Source organism: Patiria miniata, unplaced genomic scaffold (assembly GCF_015706575.1).
Source record: "Patiria miniata isolate m_02_andy unplaced genomic scaffold, ASM1570657v1 HiC_scaffold_23, whole genome shotgun sequence".
NCBI lineage: Eukaryota > Metazoa > Echinodermata > Asteroidea > Valvatida > Asterinidae > Patiria > Patiria miniata.
In genome coordinates, this window is record NW_024037062.1 from 2,894,755 (window position 1) to 2,917,312 (window position 22,558).

The 22,558-nt window shown below is 41.4% G+C and overlaps 1 protein-coding gene across 1 annotated transcript; it reads right to left on the reverse strand.

Moving 5' to 3' along the window:
* Positions 1-213: 213 nt before the first annotated feature.
* On the reverse strand, positions 214-21,596 carry LOC119731175 (microsomal triglyceride transfer protein large subunit-like). Its single transcript, XM_038204240.1, is given in 18 exon segments — positions 214-2,258; positions 2,261-2,343; positions 3,084-3,254; positions 6,256-6,380; positions 6,849-7,073; positions 8,423-8,544; positions 8,800-8,897; positions 9,700-9,914; positions 10,744-10,956; positions 11,823-11,939; positions 12,520-12,688; positions 13,447-13,607; positions 15,304-15,454; positions 15,612-15,877; positions 16,327-16,560; positions 17,538-17,707; positions 19,645-19,755; positions 21,472-21,596. Coding segments are annotated over 17 exon segments (2,658 nt in total). The 5' UTR covers positions 19,697-19,755; positions 21,472-21,596; the 3' UTR covers positions 214-2,172.
* Positions 21,597-22,558: the final 962 nt, after the last annotated feature.

Sequence of the window (22,558 nt, forward strand, 5' to 3'; positions counted from 1 at the left end):
TCGGACCTTTGAGGCGTCGGACTTATGATACGGCCCCAATTTATTTGAGATTTAACGAATTTGAGATTTAAAGATTAATCTTGCGTTCATATTCAACATTGACCAATCACAATCTTAGTCCTGATTTCGGAATGACGTCAAGCATGCTTAGATATATCAGGCATTCTACCGGAGATGAGCTCCGTGGAGAAAGAGTGATACTCAGACTAGCTGTAGAGGTGATCTGCGCTCAATTTTAATTTTATATACAGACTGTATGTCAAATTATTCCAACTTGAAAGCGCTGATTTCCTTGTACAAAACATAATTCTCAAATAACCTTATTTGCCACAGTAAACAATTCGATACAAATCACAACCAATGGCACACATGATTTATTGTTCTGCTGTCCAAAACGAGGGCCTATAGACACATTTGTAAAGTACACTAAGCTAACTACGACTTCAGTCCTTAAACTACAAGATTTGCATTGTTTGCATGTACTTTTCTCAAAAACTTCCATAAAAAATTGAAGTTTTCAAGAAAAATGTTAAAGAAATCCATTAACCATCCTTCAACCAATAAATTTAGGGATAATCAATAAGGTTTCATTATTATATGTTGTGGTTTTTGCCGTTGGTTAAGAACTAATTTAATTATTGAAATTATTAATAATAAAGTTATTTAACATTAACAAGTTGAATTTTGTGAGGTTTGTAATAAATCAAACAATCACCAAGTCCAATAACAACACATTAAATGGCCAGAATTTAGTTCACAAAGAATAGAAACAATCAAAAAATACTTTTTATATCAAAATTTAAGAGTATCAAAACAACATTATCAAAATATACGTACTTCTATATTTTAATTTTTAAAATGATGGTAACTTTAGAGAAAAAGAGCTATAAAATTGTAGAAAAACTGCACAATTATAAGGAAATTAAAGAAAAATGCTTTCTTGTTTTGATAAAATTCATAAGAATTAAATTATGTTCAAGGCACGATTTGGCTTTCAATTATTGACACTAAATTTCAAGCTCTCTCAAGAAGGCAGGCACATCACTGTCTTGTCTATGTGTAAAATCGATACAAACCAGTGATTGCTTGCTTGTTTTTGGATTGAATTCCTGATCTAGGAATTTGTGCAGAAATGGCACCATGATAGGACCAGTCAGATTGGAAGAAATTTACAAGGCCGAGGGTTTGGGGCCGCTAAGATTCCCAATGGGGGTCTATGCCAAATATTTATATTTTATTTTAAGGCAGCCCTTAAAATACCCATTTTGTTCTACAAAAACTTTTATAGGCGAATAAGCAGGAAAAAGACATTAAGGGGCCTGTTTTATGTTTAATTCATATTCATGTTTTTATGTTTGTTAATTTAACAGTCGAAACAGCCTTGAAGTGACCTAACCTGTGGCGACATGGCTGATACCGAACGCACTTTTTACATGCGCAATATGAAAAGTGGCCTCATCGTTGATTGGTGTGCAGCCCCTTTGCCCTATTTCTTTTGCTTTCACTCATTAAATTGAACAACGCTTTCAATCGGGTACTGTATGTTTGCTGTGCACTATCAGATTCAACGTCCAACATAATGAAGATGTACACAGAGTGTGTGAATCTGAAGTCGAGTTGTGTGTAAAAATGATGGTTCTAGTAGTCATCCCACGAACGCGAGTGGAACACGGAATAATGTAGTGCGTCTGAGTCAACACACCCCGGAGCCGTAAGCCGAGTGGTATGTGGGACACAGACGCAATACATTATCTGTGTTCGACGAGCGCGAGCATGATAAATTTATCTTCAAGCAAACTTGATGCACTAAGAAGGTTGAACACGCACACTGTACACAAACTTTCAGTGGATATCCTATCACACTTGCGTGTTTGTATGGAATGGCGCACGATCTTGGAATAGCTCAAGACGTGGAGTGCCGTATAGACCGTGGCTGTGCTACACCGGTTATATGTAGCACAGCTTGTTGCCATGGATCGACCAATCAAGATCGAGGATTAAAGTTTACTTGAAGATAATGTAGAATATTTGTGTTCCCTAGACACAAATAATAATGATCTACTATATTAAAATCTTAAATCACTCCAGAATACTGGCAGAAAACCTATCCATGAACAAACAAAAGCTCAACAGGCAATTATGTAAAAGAGTGTGCTTTTTATAAAATAAAGTCTACCACCATCCTTCTTCTTCTTCTTCTTCTTTGCCAAACATCTCGTGGCACGGCTCTGAGTTCCTGCTGAAGAGTTTGAAGGATGGTCCAATACTTTGAACCTTCTCCGTAGGTAGGATTCATACTTGGTCTCAGACCTAGCTAACTGCTCATACTTTGTGACTTCATTTCTGTGGAAAGGATCAAAATGGTGAAATGGCACATAAATATGAAGTGAAGTGATATTTGGAAGGCAAGGCGTAACCCAAAATTTGTTATACATTTCAGTCAAAACAAGGCATTTTTTTGCAGTGTTTAACCCTTCACAAAAAGCACTATAATTATGATCAGTATTTTCGGGAACTCGGGAAAACAAATATGAGATAACTTAACAGGGACAAGCAAGCATTTTTTCATACTTTTAACGCCACAGCACTTGACTCTTTGAAACTTTCGCAATTGCATAACTCCATTTGCGCCACATTTTATTGCAAAAGTTGCACAACATTTGATGTTGCGCAACATATCAGTTATGACATTTCGCGAAGGTTTCACAGTTCCTAGTAACACAACTAATGCAACAAATTAGGGCGTAACTTACGCAATCATTTTAAGGTGGCATATAAGTTATGGTGTAGCGACTGAAAATATATGGTTTGGCTGACTAATCATGATCTCATGGAGCATATCAATGCCCAAATTTTCAAGGTTGATACAAGAAAATCACAGCTATGTTTTTAAAACTAGTTTTTAAAACTTTGTAAAGTTTTAAAATATTTTAGAGCTGCCACATGATTCCGAAGCAATTCAAACAAAAGTATTCTCAAAAAGGCGGACAGGGTGATTCGACAACTGATTTGTTGTAATTGGCTGCTAGTGATTTTTGAAGACCTGACCTTGCCTCTATCGTTTATGATTGGACAACACTTACATATAAATAAGAGGTTCGTTCATAAGTTGTAGACAAGACAGCGGAGGTAACGAGGAAAACTGCACAGAGGTGATAAAGTTGACCCTAGTTGCTCCTTTGCCTGTGTAGTCAATGCCTGTTGTGATGAATGGAGTATTGATACGGGTAGAGCCTTTAAGACCCATTGATCCACTGAAAAAAAACAGCATTTCATCAATCAATCAAGAAATCAACAGGGTATTTTTGTCCTTTAGTGTAACAACAACTTCAATGTTTGAAATGTATGTATTACTGACACTTAAAGGGAATATACATCATTTGCTTTTGCTGTAATTTTCAGAAATGGATGGAATTGGGGGGTTGGAAATATATAGCAAATATAGTTACACTGACTTTTTAGAGGTTTTGGGTTCGAAAATGCTATAAAAACCAAGAAAAACAATCATTTTCCTGTAGTCTGGTTCCCTGACTCCATTTAAGAAGAAACAGAGCAGTTTACACATATTGGGGAATTGTAAGGTCAGGGAACCAGTCTAGCTGGCTTGTACCTGTTCATAGGTGTGTAATCGATTGCAAACAAGTGCGATGGTCAACTGGGGCCAGTATTTGAAAAAAAAGCCAGTTTTTTCCAACGCTGATCAGCCGATCAGCGTTGGAAATTGATACAAAAATACCACTTTTCTTGAAAATGACAGTATACCAGGTGCCATGATTTTACAGGATGCTTTACACTGTCATTCACTAACAGTCCAGCAAGGTATTTCAAAATGATTTGGTAGTTTTATTTTGTGATGTTTGCAAATGTTGTATTTTCCCTTTAAGGGCACTATAAAGAACAATTACCATGATGTACCCACACTCAGCCTTCTGTACCTAGATAACACACAGCAATCCATGGTTCCTGCATAGCCTACAGGCCTTATAAAGGTCATGTTGTGGCAGAGCATGGTGATAGCAAGATCAAATTCAAGATAATATTACAGTGTTAACATTGCTTATGGATACATGAACATATATCCATCCAGAGGTGCGTGGGTACCTCTACGGGACAGCATACGTTACTGACATGGCAAAAGTCAAGGCAACTAGTTTCTCTAGTGTCGGCAAAAAAAAATGATTTGATTTACAATGACCTGACAACAGTTGCTTGGTGACAACTGCTTGGTGACAATGAACCAATGACAATGACCTGATCATGATGACGATGGCCTAATGACAATGGACTGGTAAATGGCCAGATGACAATGTCCAAATGTTCTGAGGCTGATGGCAATGGCCTAATGACAATGTCCTGATGATGTCTTATGCTAATGACCTGAGGCTGATGGCAATGGTCTGACGCTGATGGCCTGAGGCTAATGGCAATGGCCTGACGCTGATGGCCCGAGGCTAATGGCCTGACGCTAATTGCAATGGCCTGACGCTGATGGCCCGAGGCTAATGACCTGAGGCTGATGGCAATGGTCTGACGCTGATGGCCTGAGGCTAATGGCCTGACACTGATGGCAATGGCCTGACGCTAATGGCCTGACGCTGATGGCAATGGCCTGAGGCTAATGGCCTGGCGCTGATGGCAATGGCCTGAGGTTAATGGCCTGACGCTGATGGCAATGGCCTGAGGCTAATGGCCTGACACTGATGGCAATGGCCTGAGGCTAATGGCCTGACGCTGATGGCAATGGCCTGAGGCTAATGGCCTGACGCTGATGGTAATGGCCTGAGGCTGACGGCCTGAAGCTGATGGCAATGGCCTGAGGCTAATGGCCTGGCGCTGATAGCAATGGCCTGAGGCTGTTGGCCTGACGCTGATGGCAATGGCCTGAGGCTGACGGCCTGACGCTGATGGCAATGGCCTGAGGCTGATGGCCTGGCGCTGATGGCAATGGCCTGAGGCTGATGGCCTGAAGCTGATGGCAATGGCCTGAGGCTGATGGCCTGACGCTGATGGCAATGGCCTGAGGCTAATGGCCTGGCGCTGATGGCAATGGCCTGAGGCTGATGGCCTGACGCTGATGGCAATGGCCTGAGGCTGATGGCCTGACGCTGATGGCAATGGCCTGAGGCTAATGGCCAGATGCTGATTGCAATGGCCTGACGCTGATGGCCTGACGCTAATGGCCTGACGCTGATGGCAATGGCCTGAGGCTGATGGCCTGACGCTGATGGCAATGGCCTGAGGCTGATGGCCTGAAGCTGATGGCAATGGCCTGAGGCTGATGGCCTGACGCTGATGGCAATGGCCTGAGGCTAATGGCCTGGCGCTGATGGCAATGGCCTGAGGCTGATGGCCTGACGCTGATGGCAATGGCCTGAGGCTAATGGCCTGGCGCTGATGGCAATGGCCTGAGGCTAATGGCCTGGCGCTGATGGCAATGGCCTGAGGCTGATGGCCTGACACTGATGGCAATGGCCTGAGGCTGATGGCAATGGCCTGAGGCTGACGGCCTGACGCTGATGGCAATGGCCCGAGGCTGATGGCCTGACGCTGATGGCAATGGCCTGAGGCTGATGGCCTGAGGCTGATGGCCTGACGCTGATGGCAATGGCCTGAGGCTGACGGCCTGACGCTGATGGCAATGGCCTGAGGCTAATAGCCTGACGCTGATGGCAATGGCCTGAGGCTAATGGCCTGACGCTGATGGCAATGGCCTGAGGCTGATGGCCTGACGCTGATGGCAATGGCCTGAGGCTGATGGCCTGACGCTGATGGCAATGGCCTGAGGCTAATGGCCAGATGCTGATTGCAATGGCCTGACGCTGATGGCCTGACGCTAATGGCCTGACGCTGATGGCAATGGCCTGAGGCTAATGGCCTGGCGCTGATGGCAATGGCCTGAGGATAATGGCCTGACGCTGATGGCAATGGCCTGAGGCTAATGGCCTGACACTGATGGCAATGGCCTGAGGCTAATGGCCTGACGCTGATGGCAATGGCCTGAGGTTAATGGCCTGACGCTGATGGCAATGGCCTGAGGCTAAAGGCAATGGCCTGAGGCTGATGGCAATGACCGAATGACCATGGGCTGCCATTTGCATGATGACAATGGCATGATGACAATGGCATGATGACAATGGCCTGATGGGTGTCCTGATGGTGATGAACACATGTATTTCTAGCAAGGGCCTAAATGACAAATGTCATAATACTGTATTAATACTGGGGACAAACTAGGATTAAATTTAAACTGCTTACCCTGTAGAGACGATTGTGTTAGAGGAGCGATCCCACAAACTAAAGTCTAAACTGCCTCCAAGATCCAGAGATAAACTTCCCTGGATGTTCAAGTCAACATCAAAACCTGACTGTAATCTCAGTTTCTGTCAAAAAGATAAGACAAGGAAGAGCCTCTTTGACTTACAAACATATATCATTTCTGTGGAGCCAAGCAATCAAGTACAGTAGCAAAGTGAGACATATTCCATGGGCGGTGGTGTTATCAAATATTTTAACAAGCCCTGTTAAGAGTTGGCGGTGGGGGAGGGGGGGAGACAACATAGAACACTATAGGGAACTCGTCACAATCTCCATTGCTAAATTGTAGGTCTTAAGCTTCAAGTTAACTAGTTTTTACTGTTAAATTACTACAATTTAATACAAACAAATTGCAGTCTAATTTCACTCTTTCTGTGTTAGGAGGGTTTTTAAAAATTGTAACATAGTAATGGCGGGTATTACCCTACCCCTCCCCAACAATTGCCACTGAGAAGATGTCGCACATTGTTTCATGGTGAGGGAAACCGTTTCAAGTATTTGTCGCGAGGACTTCTCAGGGGATATCAACTGACCTGAGAATGATCTTGAACCAAGCCAATAACTCTCATATGAGGCATAGGACTATCAGAGGAGCCCATGTTCCATGCCATGCTCATGAGTTCACCGGTGCCAGTGAAGAACACCAGCATACGTAGCTTCATATCCATGCACTCAATGTTCAGTCCGGCCGTTGCCTCACCAGTATCCCCGGTCTCCTCACCAAAGAAATATTCCAAGCCTCGGGAGAAGATACCAACCTGTTAGGAAGAAATATAACAGCATGTCATGGAAAAATAACAGGCAGACCTGTAACAGATGCTGTGCATGATCAAAAGAGGGCGCTATACAACGTGCTAATGAGTCAGATGATGGCAATTCAGTAGCTTGTATGGAATGGATCAAGTAGTGCACCTAACCAATTTGTGGTTCTACAACAACTTGTCAAAGAACACTAACACATCTTTCAAAGTATGGCTTACATAATGCTTTGGTGACCTTGCACATTACAAGATGAGAATGGTTACATGTTTACCACTAGAGGGAGACCTTGTCGTGCATTAAGCCAATGCACACCAAACTTGCCATTCAGACTAGAGTAGCCCTTGACAAGGATAGGATTCTTACTTAGGCCAAAAAAAAAGCCATGCCCGTCGGCAAAATGAAAAGGTTTTTTTCAATGAAAGATGATGTCTCAAAACCGCCAAACTCACTGGTTTGACTGGAATCCTGCTGCTGCACAATTTTAATGTGTTTTTAGATTGGGTTATGGTTGAAAATAAGCTTTATGTGGCCTCTCTGGACTCCCATATATTTGCACTAAGTTTAGTCAGGCACCATTTGCAGTCATCAGCCGACATTTGAAGCAAAAAAAATCAGGTAAAAAAAAAAAAAGCTGCGACGCCGCACCACTTTTTGGGCAAGCTCCATACCAGAAACCGGAGACTTTTTTTTTTGGCCTTATGGGCAGAAGTCCAAATGTGAATACGCCACATATCAAACCTATCCCTTGAGACCAGTATTTTGACAATGTTACAAATAGGGGTGTACATTTACAGGTCGTGCGGGAACCAGGTACCCAACTGGGAAAAAAACACGGGTACCCGGATACCCGTTAAAGAAACCCAATGCCAAAAATTTAAATCTCAAAAGTTGCTGTTCAGATTGTTCATAAAGGTCCTTATGATAATACATGTACTACTACCTCGGTGCGTCAATACAGCAAGATACAATTGTGTACACTGTACAGTGAACTTCATAGCTACACTGTGTAAACTGCAACTTTCACAAGAGTCATAAACGTGAAATATGTTTTGTTTTCCCATGTAGCCTGGTTTTCATTTTAAAAATTCCCCACACATGACATTAAAACCTTTCTTTCTCATTGTCTGAGAACTTAGTAAGTCATTTGTAAAGTTGAATATGGGTACCCGATATAATCTGGAACCAGTTCCTGACATCAATGGTTGGGTGCTCGAGTACCTGGTTCCGATGCATAGCCCTACAAATAATCCCTTTAATAAATAAATAATGTTTGGAATAATCTGCACACTGTACAAGGCAAGCCCTAATTCTCAGCCAAGCAAGAGAACATTGTGTTGACACTCACATTGAGTAACAGTAACGTTTCATTCTTGACATCAAGACCAACGTGGAAATCACTCTTTCTGAGAAGGCCGCTGGACGTCATCTGAATATCCAACCCATAGTTGATGGAGACATCATCAGTATCTGAAAAGGAGATGAACACCGTGAAATAACATAAGGTGCTAACTTATGGACCACTTAACCTACAACCGGAGGTAAATGCCGAAACCAGAAAAATATACTAGTCTGAAGAGCCATGTTGTTTCAAGACAACCTTATGAATAAAGCTGTGAATTCACTTGCAAAAAATCCAACAAAGCAGGTAAGATGTCAGCAGATGGTAATACACAGGAGAAATGCAGTCCAGAGAATTCACAGAATAGGAAACTAAGAGCTTACCGAAAAAGAGACTGTTGAAGGCAACTGACTGGCCAGGGAGAGCCGTGGTGTAGTAATTCTGGACCTGCATATCATCCAGTGCTGATCGAACCGTGTCACTATGAGGGGGGAAAAAAACGGAAAAAAAGTTAAGATTTTTCAGTAACATGCAAATTTGGTTACCGAAAGATACTACTACCTGAAGAGCGAGAGACCTAATGAAGGCTATTTTGACCTCAAAATAACTAGCCCCAACGATTTTGAAGACATTTTCTTTTTTATTTTGGGAAATTCAGCAAAGTTTTAACAACAGTTGTCTGAAATTTCTGATACATCTTTCAAAATCTTATTCCCTAGTTTTCAAATTTTGTTTTTCCCCCCAACAAGTGGGGACTATGGGCTCCGTGCACCAACAAAAGAGGGCACATTTTACCTCTTTTGAGAGCTCTGTGGACAGGACACACAGCGTTCGCATACTGTACTGTACTGGTTTGCTCGCGAAGTACGCACGGCTTCCTGAATGTGTCAAAGCTATAGCCCCAGCATCTTCCCATGAGCGTCAGGCGTCGTCGGCACACAAATACATTCAAGTTTAACTTGAGATGGTCTCCCAGACTAATCCCCGCCCCAATAACTTTGGCTAATTCGAAATACGCAGTGGATGGACCGGGAACCAGTCTAGGTCTCCCCCAACTCTCTTTTTCTTGCTGTTGAAGGGGTACTTGTGCGGAGCCCATACCTTTGTTTCCACCCAGCAGATAAAACCTCACTTTTGAATGGTTCAATGATTATTTGCTGCGGGAAAATCTTAGTAAACACCATCCAGAAACTAAACAATGATCTTGCTGCAAACAATATTATAAAAGCATCTTCTTACTGTCCAATTTAATGAGAAAAAAAGTTTAGAAGATGACCCCTGACCTTGCCTCTGATGTGCCCTTGGCAACATGGAGAACTTTCTCCAGAACAAACCGGGCCGTTTCTCCCTGTGGGCTCTCTCGCAATGACAAGACAATGTTGACAACATCTGCCTCAGATGGCTGGTTGCTTAGCAACAGGTCAGCTGCCAGCGTGCGTGTGACAGTGGAGAACTGTTTGCTGCCCTCATGGAAGATGGTGTTTAGAACGTTGTTGACCTGGCATGTGAGAGGAACAGAAGTTCTAGGATACCAGCCAAAATATCAAGTGATGCCTATTGCTTCTGACAGGTTCTCTGCTTTTTGCCTAGCATGTTGTACATAAAACATGGTTGAGACATGCTTTCAAGTGTTCGCTTCTTGAAGATTGCGACCTACTTTGTAAAAAGTATCTTGATACCGAATTTCGAAATGATACATTCATTGAAAATGGAATGAAACATGTTTCTGGTTCAAATCTTTTATACCTCTTTAGGATGGTTCTTGACATAAACCTTTTCAAGTTTTTGTTTCGAAACTATGATTCAAGACAACAAGTTTCCAATATTAATAAACTTGGGGAGTCAGGTTGGCGTAGCGGTACCTTCCTCGCCATCGCTGTGACCCGGGTTCGAATCCCGCTTGGGCCTATATATTTGGATTGGGTTTTCAGTCTCTACTTGATTCCGTGGGTTTCCCCAGAATATTCTTCTGGGGTATTCTCCTTGTACTCGTCTCCTCTCTACAGGTTTCTTCAGGCTTGCGAGCTACAGTGCCTATGGCGCTTTTGAGGAATCCTTGGTTTCATAACCAGGAATATATCAATAAGAATAAATAAAATAAAATAAAATAATAACTTAATAATGAAGTTACACACAGTTTATAATTTAGGGGTTTACTGAATGAATTCGTGAGTGAGAAAAAAATTTTACCAAAATTACTGGAATTTACTGGAACTGCACGGGAAGTCCAGTTAAGTGCTTTATGAAAAGATCCCGTAATTGAAGGAGGAAATACAGAGTGACTTGAGTTTCTCCAGTCTGAAAGGGATTATCATTAAATCCTTTACCTTCGGCGTGAAATACTTTGCTTCAAATTTCAGCAGTGCATCCAGCGCTACTTCAACCACGTCCATGTCAGCTTCATTCTCGGCCACAGACAAGATTGTATCAATACTGCTTGGCTGGACGGCATTCTTTAAGGCATTCAGACACAAGATTTTTTGGAAGCGATCTTCTGAGTTCACTCCAGCCAGCAGCCATTCCATTGCATCGCTTACCACCTGATCAGGCAAAAAATGAAGAAGTTAACGCCGAGCTCATCAGGAAACTTTCATGAGCTATCCTATCATTTCTTAACCTAGGGGAGCCGTTTTTGGTGGGACCATCTCACAGACGGGGGAAGGCGGATTCCGCAAAGCGACGAAATGCAATGAAATTTAGCACACATGTAGAGAAATTTAATCTGAGCATATTCACAGAATTAGATATTTATAAAACAAAGTGTTTTTTTAATTATTGCCTCTTCATGAATTTGCAAGTGAGCACACTATTACCACAACAGTAAACTCTCATTAAGTCAAATCTCAAGGAATGGATGAAAAATGTTGCAGCATCCGGCGTTCAAGTTAAGCACGGTTCCTGATTTTTCTACAGTAATGTCATCTGCACGTACATGTACATGTACATACATGTACATGAATGGCCTCCACTGTAACTTGCTATGAAATGGACACGTTGTTTGGTACATACACTATCTCTTTTTTAATTCATTCTAATAGTGTATTTTTTTCGTCACAAATCCTCATTTTACTCAGATTTCATGTTGTTCTTACCTACTAGTGTCTGCTCTATAGATAAATTGTGTGATTACATGTAGCAAATCTTTATTATGTGTCGTTTTTCTATCGATATCGGCTCACAATGCTCGGGGTTTTCGGATGTGCAGTCACATGGCCGGTCCTATTTAATGGACACCATTTTAGAAACAAAGAATATACAGCTGATTCATTTCCAAATGCTTTTACAACTTTTTTCTGAACATAAGTTGAACAGTTTACACCAGCTCAAAGACGAGGCGCTGTTTAACTGACTTGGCCAGCTTCTATGAGTTAAGGCAAGATCAAGTCTGCTGATTCCTTGAACATACCTGGGAGTTGCACTGCTCATCTCCCAGATAGCAGTATGAGTTGACCAGTTTAGCCATAGTAAGTGCCATCATTGCTCGGACATCTTTACTGCCAACTTTGTCTTCTTTAAGCAAACCCTTTGAAAGTAAAAATGTATCATCATAAAAGAATACAGCAGACAGTTTATTCATTTACTACACATGAAACAAGATGACAACAGAAGTCTAAGTATGACATCGCCACGGTCTTACTGCTAAATTCAAACCCACACATTCCTCTGTAACAACATCAGGCCATAAAAAAAAGCTTTGGTTTCTGGTATGCGCGCGCATTGCCGTAGCCATGCGCATCGGCAAAATTAAAAAGTTTTTTTCAATGTAAGATGATGTCTCAAAACAGCCAAACTCACTGGTTTGACTGGAATCCTGCTGCTGCACAATTTTAACGTATTTTTAGATGGGGTTACGATCAAGTATAAGCTTCATGTGGCCTCTCTGGGCGCCCATTTATTTTGCCCTAAATTTAGTCGGGCACCATTTGCAATCATCGGCCGACATTTGAAGAAAAAAAAAAACAGTAAAAAAAAAAAGCTGCATCGCTGCACCACTTTTGTGGCAAGCTCCATACCAGGAACCGAAGACTTTTTGTTTTTGGCCTAAGGGTCAGTTTTTTGATGAATCAACGATAGCAGTTTAAAGAAACATCCGCGAGACTTACCAGCAGCCATGAGATCTGGTCCTGTGTTGGGTGGTTGTTGTAAGCCATGGTCAGCAGGAACCTCTCCAGCATCTCAGCGGCATCTGCATCCGTGAAGTCTATCACCTCCTGAGTAGCTTCCCAGGCAGGGGGTGTCTGCGTGGCTGCAAGCACGTCAAATAGCTGGGCTCTGTCAACCAACAAACAAATCCAAATAACACACTCATAGTTCTTTAGTTTTTGTTTTTGTTTTGTTTTTGGTTCACAAGTACATCCTCATCAGTTAAAAAGGGAGAGTTGGGGAAGACCACTAGGAGGTACACTCAAATGCATTACCACTTGGAATGCCTGACGCTCACACGAAGATGCAACTTGTTTATGCACACGCAGAATAAAACCAGGTTTGCGTACTTTCTGCCGTACGCTCGTGACCCATTGCGCACACACAGTGTTCCAGTGTGTCCCACTGGAGCTTTCAAACAAATGATAAAAAGGCACCTTCTACTGTTTGTACACAGAGGCCATGGCGTCTGCCACGCCGATAGCAACTAACATGATTTGAAGCTATTTCCTTTTTAGATGTGCAGACATCTTGACTACTTCATCTGCTTCGATTGAGTGTTTCCCTCATGAATCCAATGGAGCAGTTAATGATGGTGATACTGCAGTTAAGGGTGCTATGAATTTATACCAACCATCAAAACAAGATGTCTCATAAACTAATTAATTGTAACAGACAAAAAAAGAGACAATGAATAATGCATTGTTATCTGCACTATTTACCTGGTCAGTTTAAAACTGATGGTTTCCCCTTGGCCCTTTTTTGTTCAAGTTTGTAAGCTGTGCAGTGACATAGGCACTCTTGCCAAATCCTTGGTTTAATTACGACAGATGAATAATCAGATTTTGATTTTCACATCAATGGCTCACTAATCAACCAGAACTCACATTATAGGGATATTGTCTAAATCTTTGAGCGTGTCAATAATGGCGTCTTTCCCCGAGTTGCGGAAAGCTTGAAGGACATCCAGGTAAGCCATAGCTGACTTGGTCTTGGCTACCGCGTCTTCTGTCAGTCCATCCTTTGCTTCAGCTACCACCTCAGACAGCTACAAAATCAACCAAAACATTCGTTATCAAGAATAACCATGGTTTTAAAGGTCCTTGAAAATGTTGGAAACCTATACAGTAAACTGCAGCTATAACGAACACCGCTATAATTTGGTTCTGAACTAGTAACTTCTATTATAAAGCACAATCACTATAACGAATGACCACTATAACAATCATTTATGATTGATGATTTTTATCATTTATGATTGATGATTTTTACTGATGATCGTTAGTAATATTGTAAATGTATAAATCAAATCTCCTGCTTGTATGTGTAATTCACCCCTCTGCTCTCTTTTCCCCCATCCAAACCCCATTCAATTGTCCTTTCCTTATCTCCTTCATGTTCCCTATTCTTTATTCCAGCTTATTTTACCGTTAAGTTTGATAAACAACCTTTTTCTCTCAATTTGTATTCAGTTCTATATTTTTTCCCTATTTAATGTACGTATTAACTAATATTGATGTGTTTATTAATGTAAATTGTATTCAATTCTGCCACTGGCAGTGAGGAGTACAATTAAAATAAACCATTCATTCATTCATTCATGCTCCCCATTGTGTTGGTTATAATGGCGTTCTACCGTACTTCGTCTCTTGAGCACTTGAGATATAGTAGATCTCCATGTTTTGAATTGCTTTAGAGGCAAGTATGAGTCTCAAGTTAGCTACAGTCATAATTGGGACATTATGCCAGAATAGAAGATACAGTGTCATATCTTGGCTGTGTATTGGACCAAACAACACTTGTTTTGAATGAAAAACATAGGGATTTGTTTTTTTTTGGGGGGGGGGGGTGTGGGAGTGGGGGACAGGGTAGTACAGTGTAGCATTTTTCAACTTATATGTCACAAGTCCCAAGTGACGTTGCCAAGTTTGAGCTATCATGGCTGCTAAGCGGAAATAATGTTTAGCATATTCATGTGCCAAGCAAAAGTCGGGTGAAGATCAGCTGATTTGCTAGCAGGTAAAAGACTGTTGCTAATCAAATATTTTTTTAGTTGAAAGGTAGAATGGACCATTTATCATTTTGTGAACTTTTTTTCGTCTGAAGCAACAAAAGCACTCTAAATCTAAAGATGGATGCTTAACTAACCTGATGAACTTTTAGCTCTGTGAATGCTGTATATTTCGAGAATGCACAATATTCTGGATCTTGATTTCAGTTCACTGTTTCAATGTCATTTTTTGAATTGCGCCCTCTCATATGCGACGCAATTCCAAAATCAGCATTCGGGACAGGATTCTCATTTAGCCGAATCTAGCTACGTGATGTCACACACTGAACCAACAAATAATAGCAGCCGCACACGCGTCTGCATTTTATCAACACTTGCACCCATTCACAGATTCACCAAGTTACAAACCAACTCCAAATGGAAATTTCCAAAAATGTGTCACTTGACACATCTTTGAAAATTACCTTTTTTTTACTGTCTTCTTCAAAACGACAGAATGCTCAAAGGAATAATTTCACAGGAAGTTTAGTGTCATTACTATCTTCTAACCAAGTATACCTTTAAACCATAATGTGGTCAGTTACTTTTTGGAAACATGAAAATGGTCCACTAACTTTAATAGCTTCATGGCATGTGCAAAATGTCATGAAACTGGGTCTGCTGGTAATCCTCACGGGGGATCTTGCAGGAAAAGTCACAGGCTGAAAGCACTCATGTTGATACTTTTACTTACCGGTCTACAACCGTCTCCACACTGTTGTCCCATTTCATCACTGGCCCACGATGTCCTGCGGAGCTTCCCTAAGCCTGTGATGGCGCCCTCTGCTGTTGTACCTTGGAGAGTCTCTGCAACACTATCACTGTTTTGCAGAGCAAGGCTCTGACTGGAAACAAATGACAATTGTGTTAAAATGCAAAGCATGCCAAAATTAAACTGAAAAAATGTCCAGTGGAAATATGGTTTTGCAGGCGAGTACACTGTTTGTAACATGAATTTGAGAATATTATCAACATTTGTAACACACATTACTAGAACAATACCTTGCAGTCACCGATGTGGACAGCTCAGTTCGGATATTCACAAATGTCTTCCACTTTTCAAAGCTCACAGCTGATTGGATGATATTCTTATCCGTTGAGAGGTTACAGGTTATCGAGGCTTCTGATTGGACATCAATACCGAAGCCACTTTTAGGATGTGAGAAGCCGCCTGATTGGACAGTTTGACAGGAGCCAAGATCTTTGAGCTTCAATATTTTGGTGTCAACTTTGGTGTAAGAGACTGCACAGTCTCCAGATGCATCCACCTCAGGTAATAAAATCAGACACAAAAATGAATTAAAAATCAACTGTACTCAAGTCATCAATGCCAAAATGGTAGCATCAAGCTGTCAACTCTAAAGGGAGGCAATTAAGACGACTTCTTAACAGCTTTGGATGCTAAAGAGCAGGTAATGAGAGGGAGCACCAATGGTTTTTCTTTGGGGGTTACAAGGAGAGCACAGGCTTCCAGTAGGGGTCCATGCACCTCCCAACGAGATTGTTCAGACTTCTGTCTGAGTTCAGACTTTTTGAATCTGAGAGAATGACATTATCAGTAAACAAAGATATGAATCTTTCTTCCAAATTTCAGGCTTTTGTATAAATTGAGCCACTGATGGATATATGTGCCTGACCAATTATTAATATAATCATTAATTATCCAGCAGATTTTTAAGTGACTACATGTATGAGGAAATAAATTAGTAGGGCCTACCTCTGTCACTTCCCCTTCAACATCCTGCATTTGAAACAAGCCAATCAGGCCTTTCTTGACATCAGCCGAGCCCTCTGATTCGCTGTCGCTGACATAAATCTGTGTGACCTTCCCTGCGTTCCAGACAAAGTACACAGGCTGGGAGGACGCAACCATCAGTGTTGTGGGAGGGGATTTGAAGGTGTTTTCTGTATCATCCCTGTCAGCAATATGGGCAAGGCTTACATCTCTCAGCTGTGCGGAAAGAAAAACAAGAGGTGATCAAACAAAGTAATTACACTGAAACATAAAGTACAACTACTATAATCTCAGACATCAACATAGTGGTGTTCCCTAACGCGGCGCACTTTGACGTTTCCCCGACTTTCCTCACACAATGTTGCCAAACCTCTTTGTAGGAAAAACTTTAAATTCATTCCGTTAAATACTGGTACTATTACCTTAATAATGCTTGCTGTTAAACCACGGTGAACAATTTTAGTGTCATCAAATTAAGCCCGAAATTCAAAAACGGTGTGAAAATCGGGCACAAATTTGGCCAAGTGTTCCCTAATGTGATGCACTTGAACAAATCTCAGAAAATCCCACTTTAAAATTTAAGAAATTCTTTGAAGTTGATAAATTCTGATAAATCATTATGTTTTCAGTTCACATACATAACTACAAGTTTGTCAGCAAATTGTTTTCTTATTTTTGGGCGCATTTTAAAAGGGTTCATTGTGCACAAAAAAAAATTGGAAAATCACGCCAAAATCGAATATCCCTTGAACTTTGTAGCGGGTACGTAAACGCAAGATTTATGAACTGGACTGTTTAGAGCTTGATGAAGTCTCACTTTCTGTGAAATTTGAGGTAATAATTTTGCTCTAATCAGGAAAGTGGCGAAAACTCAAAGCGCGCCACATTGGGGCCGTACCATGTTAGGGTACATCAACAATATTTATCAAAGTTTTAGCACCTTTTATTACCTAGGTTCACCCAATTTTTCTTTGGGGAATTTATCCCTCCCCCCCCAACCAAAAATCTCAAATTACTTTGTCTGGCTTTTTGCCCTTCACAGACGTATGTGATAATGTAATTGAAAGCAACCCACTCTGAAATTAACATAACCCAAAATTAAACACCATTAAATTGCATCAGTTAGCTCTAACCAGAACCCTGGGTGCAAATTTAAAGTGCATGAAGCGAATAAGGAGCATGTCTTGACTCACGCTTAATTTGGCCACTTGCTCAGACCCACTCTGCCAGACAATGGCAAGATCAACAGCTGATGACAGTTTGAAGCCAACATCACTGCCTGTGGGCACAGCTTCGTTGATGTGTACTTCAGTCACATAGTTGTAGCTGTACACCTTGCCTAATTCATAGCTTAAACAAGCACCTAACGGTTGGGTAGAAATGATCAATAAGGCTAACATGTGTATGTAAAAAATAATGCAACATTTACAGAAATTATTTACCCAGAAATTAGATTTCTCATGAGGAACCGGTTCGATTAGACAGACTTCTAATTAGTGTGAGGGCTAGAAGCTCAGCAATCATAGGATTTCCTTTACCCCTTAAAGGGCCGGGTTATTTTGACCATCTCTCAGCCGGGAGGGGGAGGGGGCGGACTGCGGACACTGTACTCGCTACAACAATATTGCACGCGTCTTTGACTTGTGCAATATTGTTACAACTCATGCAGTTTATTTTTGTGTCCCCCTCAATGCCATCCAATATTATATTAATATTAGCTGGCCAAACAGTATGCTGTTCTTTTACTTTAAGAAAGTCACATTGTAACTACAGTTGCCATGCATAAAACTTGAAACGAGGATGACAATTTGCATCATAGGGGTGTAATGTAGAATCAAATGTGTGTGTATTTTGTTAAATTCTCTTTGTCGCTGTGATACACACATGTGTTGTGGAACCAACCTCTAAGTCTAAATTCATTCAGTAGGCCTATCATTCATAATCGGAATATTAAACAAGCTCAACCTTAAACCCAGATAATACTTCCCATAACCCTGGCCTTTTTTAAGTTTTAGATTAAAATTGAGTGTTTTATCTCAGTGTCTGTTAGTGCAGAGACTGAAGTCCACATATTTGTATCAAGAGTCAGAGATTATATTAACACTGATAACCAAATGTCCATAGATTTGTGGAGAGAAATGCCACGTGTGCTTAAGCAGACTGATAGGGGTTCGGCAATGAAAATCTGAGATTTCAAAACCAAAAACAAGGAGGTTTGGAGGATTTTGCAGGATTTAGGGAGGCTAGCCCATGCCCACGGCAGTTACAAATAATCTACAACTAGTTTCCTGTACGCTGGAGGGTTTTGAGGATTGGAGTAGCTCCCTAATAAGCCATTGGCGAGTGGCCTATACCCTTTGGGATTAAAATTTGAAAAACATCTGGTACACTGACTTGCTCAGAATGCTTGGCACATTTTAACTCTGAATTCTCCAGACCAAAGACACTATTTTTTATGTATGATCATTACTAGAGGTTTCTGCATGTAGTCAAGGGTAAAAGGTAGTAATTGATGGTTTTCAGTTTTTTTCCCCTCATTTTTCCAAAAACAAAATTAGGGTTGTGGCTGTCAAATAGGATAGGAAAGGTAAACGGAAGCATAACTACAATTTGGGGGGAGGGGGGCTAATCGCATGATTCTGGGCAAGTTCTTGCATAGTTACGTAGAAGACGCTCAGCACCAATACATTGTTCACAATCAAACACTGAGAATGGCACAAAGGCATGACAGAGCTGGGGGTTGCTAGCATAAAGCTTGTCCTGAATAACAGTCTCTTTGGTCTGTAGAATGCAAAGTTGGAACAGGCAAAGCATTAGGTCAGCTTTCCAGAATTTATTCAAATTTAATTCGCAAATGGCTTATTCTTATGAATTGGAGTATCAGCCCCAGTGTGGATATTAAAATCAAATATAAAGACAGAAAAAGAAACAAACCTTCTACATGTACCTTGCAATAATAATGCTGAAGGCTATAAACAGATTTACATATGTATAAATGATTGTTTAAAACTGCAGACATATATTATGGGTTTGGCAATGACAACCTGAGATTTTAAAAACCACGAGGAGGTTTTGAATGTGTAGAAAACTGTTTTAAATCATTTCTCCACAAGACCAGCAAACTGAGTGATAGAGAAAATGCCATATTCTGATGAGGTCATTGAGGTGCTACAAATATAATAAATGAAAATTGAGCATTCCAAAATATGACAAATATTGTGCAACATCGACTGTGAGCAAAAACGAATTCTGGCTTTTGGGGGATCAGTATTGAGCAGACATATGCTCCAATATTCTTACCGGGTACGGCACAAAATGTGCCGATGACTGCAAGTACAGCTAGCACCTTCATTCTAGCCTGTTGGTCAGTCGGTGTATTGCAATGCACACAGTGAAACTAAGAACAGCCTTGGTAAAATATAGCAAAGAACAAATTCAAATCTACATTGTAAATTCAGAAACATGTACGTCACGATTAAATCATTTGGCAGATGCTATTGTTACGGTAGTCAATCATCTAGTTCCCTGACCTAATAGTGTTCAACATCAGGATCTTTGGCTCTTAGAGCCAGAATATCAACCGAATGGTTCTCGGACTTTATTTCCCTATTTAAAATCTACTCCGGGCATCATCATGGCCGCACAGCTTGATCGGCTACCTCCTTTTTTCACTGCACTTGTAGGCTGAATCTTCATCGTGAATGGTTTTTTTCTTGAAGGACCTGTGTAGTGGTTATGCCAGGCAAGGTTTAGGTGAGTCTTAGTTGAAATTGGTGTGTTACTTGGACACAATCGCACATTTTCGACATTTTGTTTGGACTTGCCAATGCTGCAGGTCCAAGTGAAAAACTTCCTCCAGCCCTAAATGACAACCCAATGATAAAATTTAGGGCTGGGTAACTCCAGCTACCCGAAGAAGAAAATGAAATCTACTTCGAAAAGTTCAATAAAAAGGGGATTGATTAAAAACATAAATGTAAATGAATCTATTAAAAGAATATAATGAAAAAGGGGGGCCATGCTGGCATATCACGGACATGACGGATTTAATCCCTAACCTTCGGTATGGAAGCATTTGAACCAATCGAGCTAGCTACACAAGCACTCTGGTTGGTAGGGCAGCTATAGATCATAGATGCGCGATGATGTTTCTGCAATGCCGTAAATAATAGCAGATGAAACCGAGTTATGGCTGCTGTACCGATAGCCACTACGTATTAAGTCAAACATTTTTTGGAGATACAATGATCTCCGCGGAGTTCCTATCCATTGTTTCCAATTGCATGCATGTATGCAAAAATTCATTGGAAAGAATGTTGCGACCTGACGCCACATTTTTCTTCATTATCCTCGAGTCACCATAATTGACGCGATAAACGCTTGCAACGTGCGCGAATTGTCCGACGCAAATTAAATGTGAGTGCGTCAAAACATCTCCTCGTCATTTTAGGGGGTCTGACGATTATCATCTCAATTAAGGTCATTCATTGCAAAAATGATACGACATATAAATCTAGGAATGAGAAACATTTCCAATTTTGTAACTTGTAAATGTAAGGAAATACTTTGAAAATGCACTCAACTCTCCATAGACTTTGTACACAACCGCTGAATTGGTTGTCAGGTTACAACATTGTTTCCAATTCATTTTCCACACAATCACATAAAATATCGGGGAAAATGTTGCAACCTGATGCCACTTTTTTCTTCATATATCATCTCAATAAAGGTCAGTCATTGCAAAAATGACGATAAGACATGAATCTGGGAGTAGGGACTGAGAAATATTTCCAATTTTGTTAGGAATATTTTTGGATAATTCACATATACACATGATATAGGCCTATGCATCATAAATACGGGTATTATTGGCAGCTATCGAGGTATATATGCCAATTTGTTTTTAAATTCTCTTACAGCAGGCATCCGACTGGCATGACTGGGAGTTTAGAAAAAACGAGGAAATTCCAAACCACACAAGACTTTGTACAAACAAGTTACAACAGTGGTCATGACAGTGTTTTTCAATTTGTAATGGCATTCATGAGAAGTAAAAAACGAGGAAATCAGCAGACCAGAAGAAAAGTTGCATGCCTGTCTCTTAGAGCATAATCTACCCACCTTCTTTGGTTCCAATGAATGGTGCTAACTCTCGCGCGAGTGTTGCAATTCTTTCCAAGGAAATTGGGCAACAGTCAATCACCCCGATCAGCTGGCCGTGTTATTGTATGTAAATTGCTTCATTGTGCGGTTTGTGCGGTTTGGTGTCTGCACGTCTGCATATCTGGTGCATATGCGCGACATCGACACCAGCTACCAGATCTGAAGGGCGCCCTCTTCTAATTTCTTGTGGGCGAACTTTACAGACTGCCCCAAGGGCGGATCCAGAACAAAATTTTTTGGGGGGGGCAAAAAAATTTTGGGTTCCCCAAAAAGTGGGTCAAAAAATTACGGCGTGGGGTCCGGGGCCCGCTTAAAGGGCCCCGAAAAAATTTTGGATTCTAGATGCTCTGTGGTGCGATCTGAGGCAATTTCTGACCACTTTAACCAATGTTTTTTTGAGGAAAAGATGGTGGTGTACTCATTGCCTGCCTTTATTGCAATGTCACATAAAAAAAAAAGTTGGTTTCTTTTTTTGGGGGGGGGCCATGGCCCCCTTTGGCCCCCCCCCCCCCCCCCCCCCCCCCCCCGGATCCGCCCTTGGACTGCCCGAGTTAGAAAGAGGGGCGGGGCAATCACGTTTTCAATTAATGCACGTAGCTACAGTGGCGCACCCAAGGGGGGGGGACGCCTCGGGGGCTTAAGCCCCCCCCCCCCCCCCTTCCCGAAGAGGTTGTCAATTATTTTTTCGAGTCCCACGATTTGACCTTGGTGATATGTATGTGGCCTATTTTCGAGTAGTATATAATAGGGGTACGGTGTCAGTGGCGACACCAACGTAGTCCGCCCCTAAAAAAAAATTTAAAATTCTGCGGCCAAAAATTATTGGCAAAATTTAAAAAAAAAAGGAATTCTAAAAATATGAGAAAAAAAATGTGAGCCCCCAACCAAATCCTGGGTGCGTCACTGTGTAGCTAGCTATATGGGCCGGGCGGGGGAGCACAAGGGGCTGTGAGCCGAGCGCGTACGACGGTCTTCCACTCTTGAAAAGGGCGTTTCTGTCACCCCCCCCCCCCCCCCCCGAGTTGGGCTTTGGAATTAACAAAATAATGAG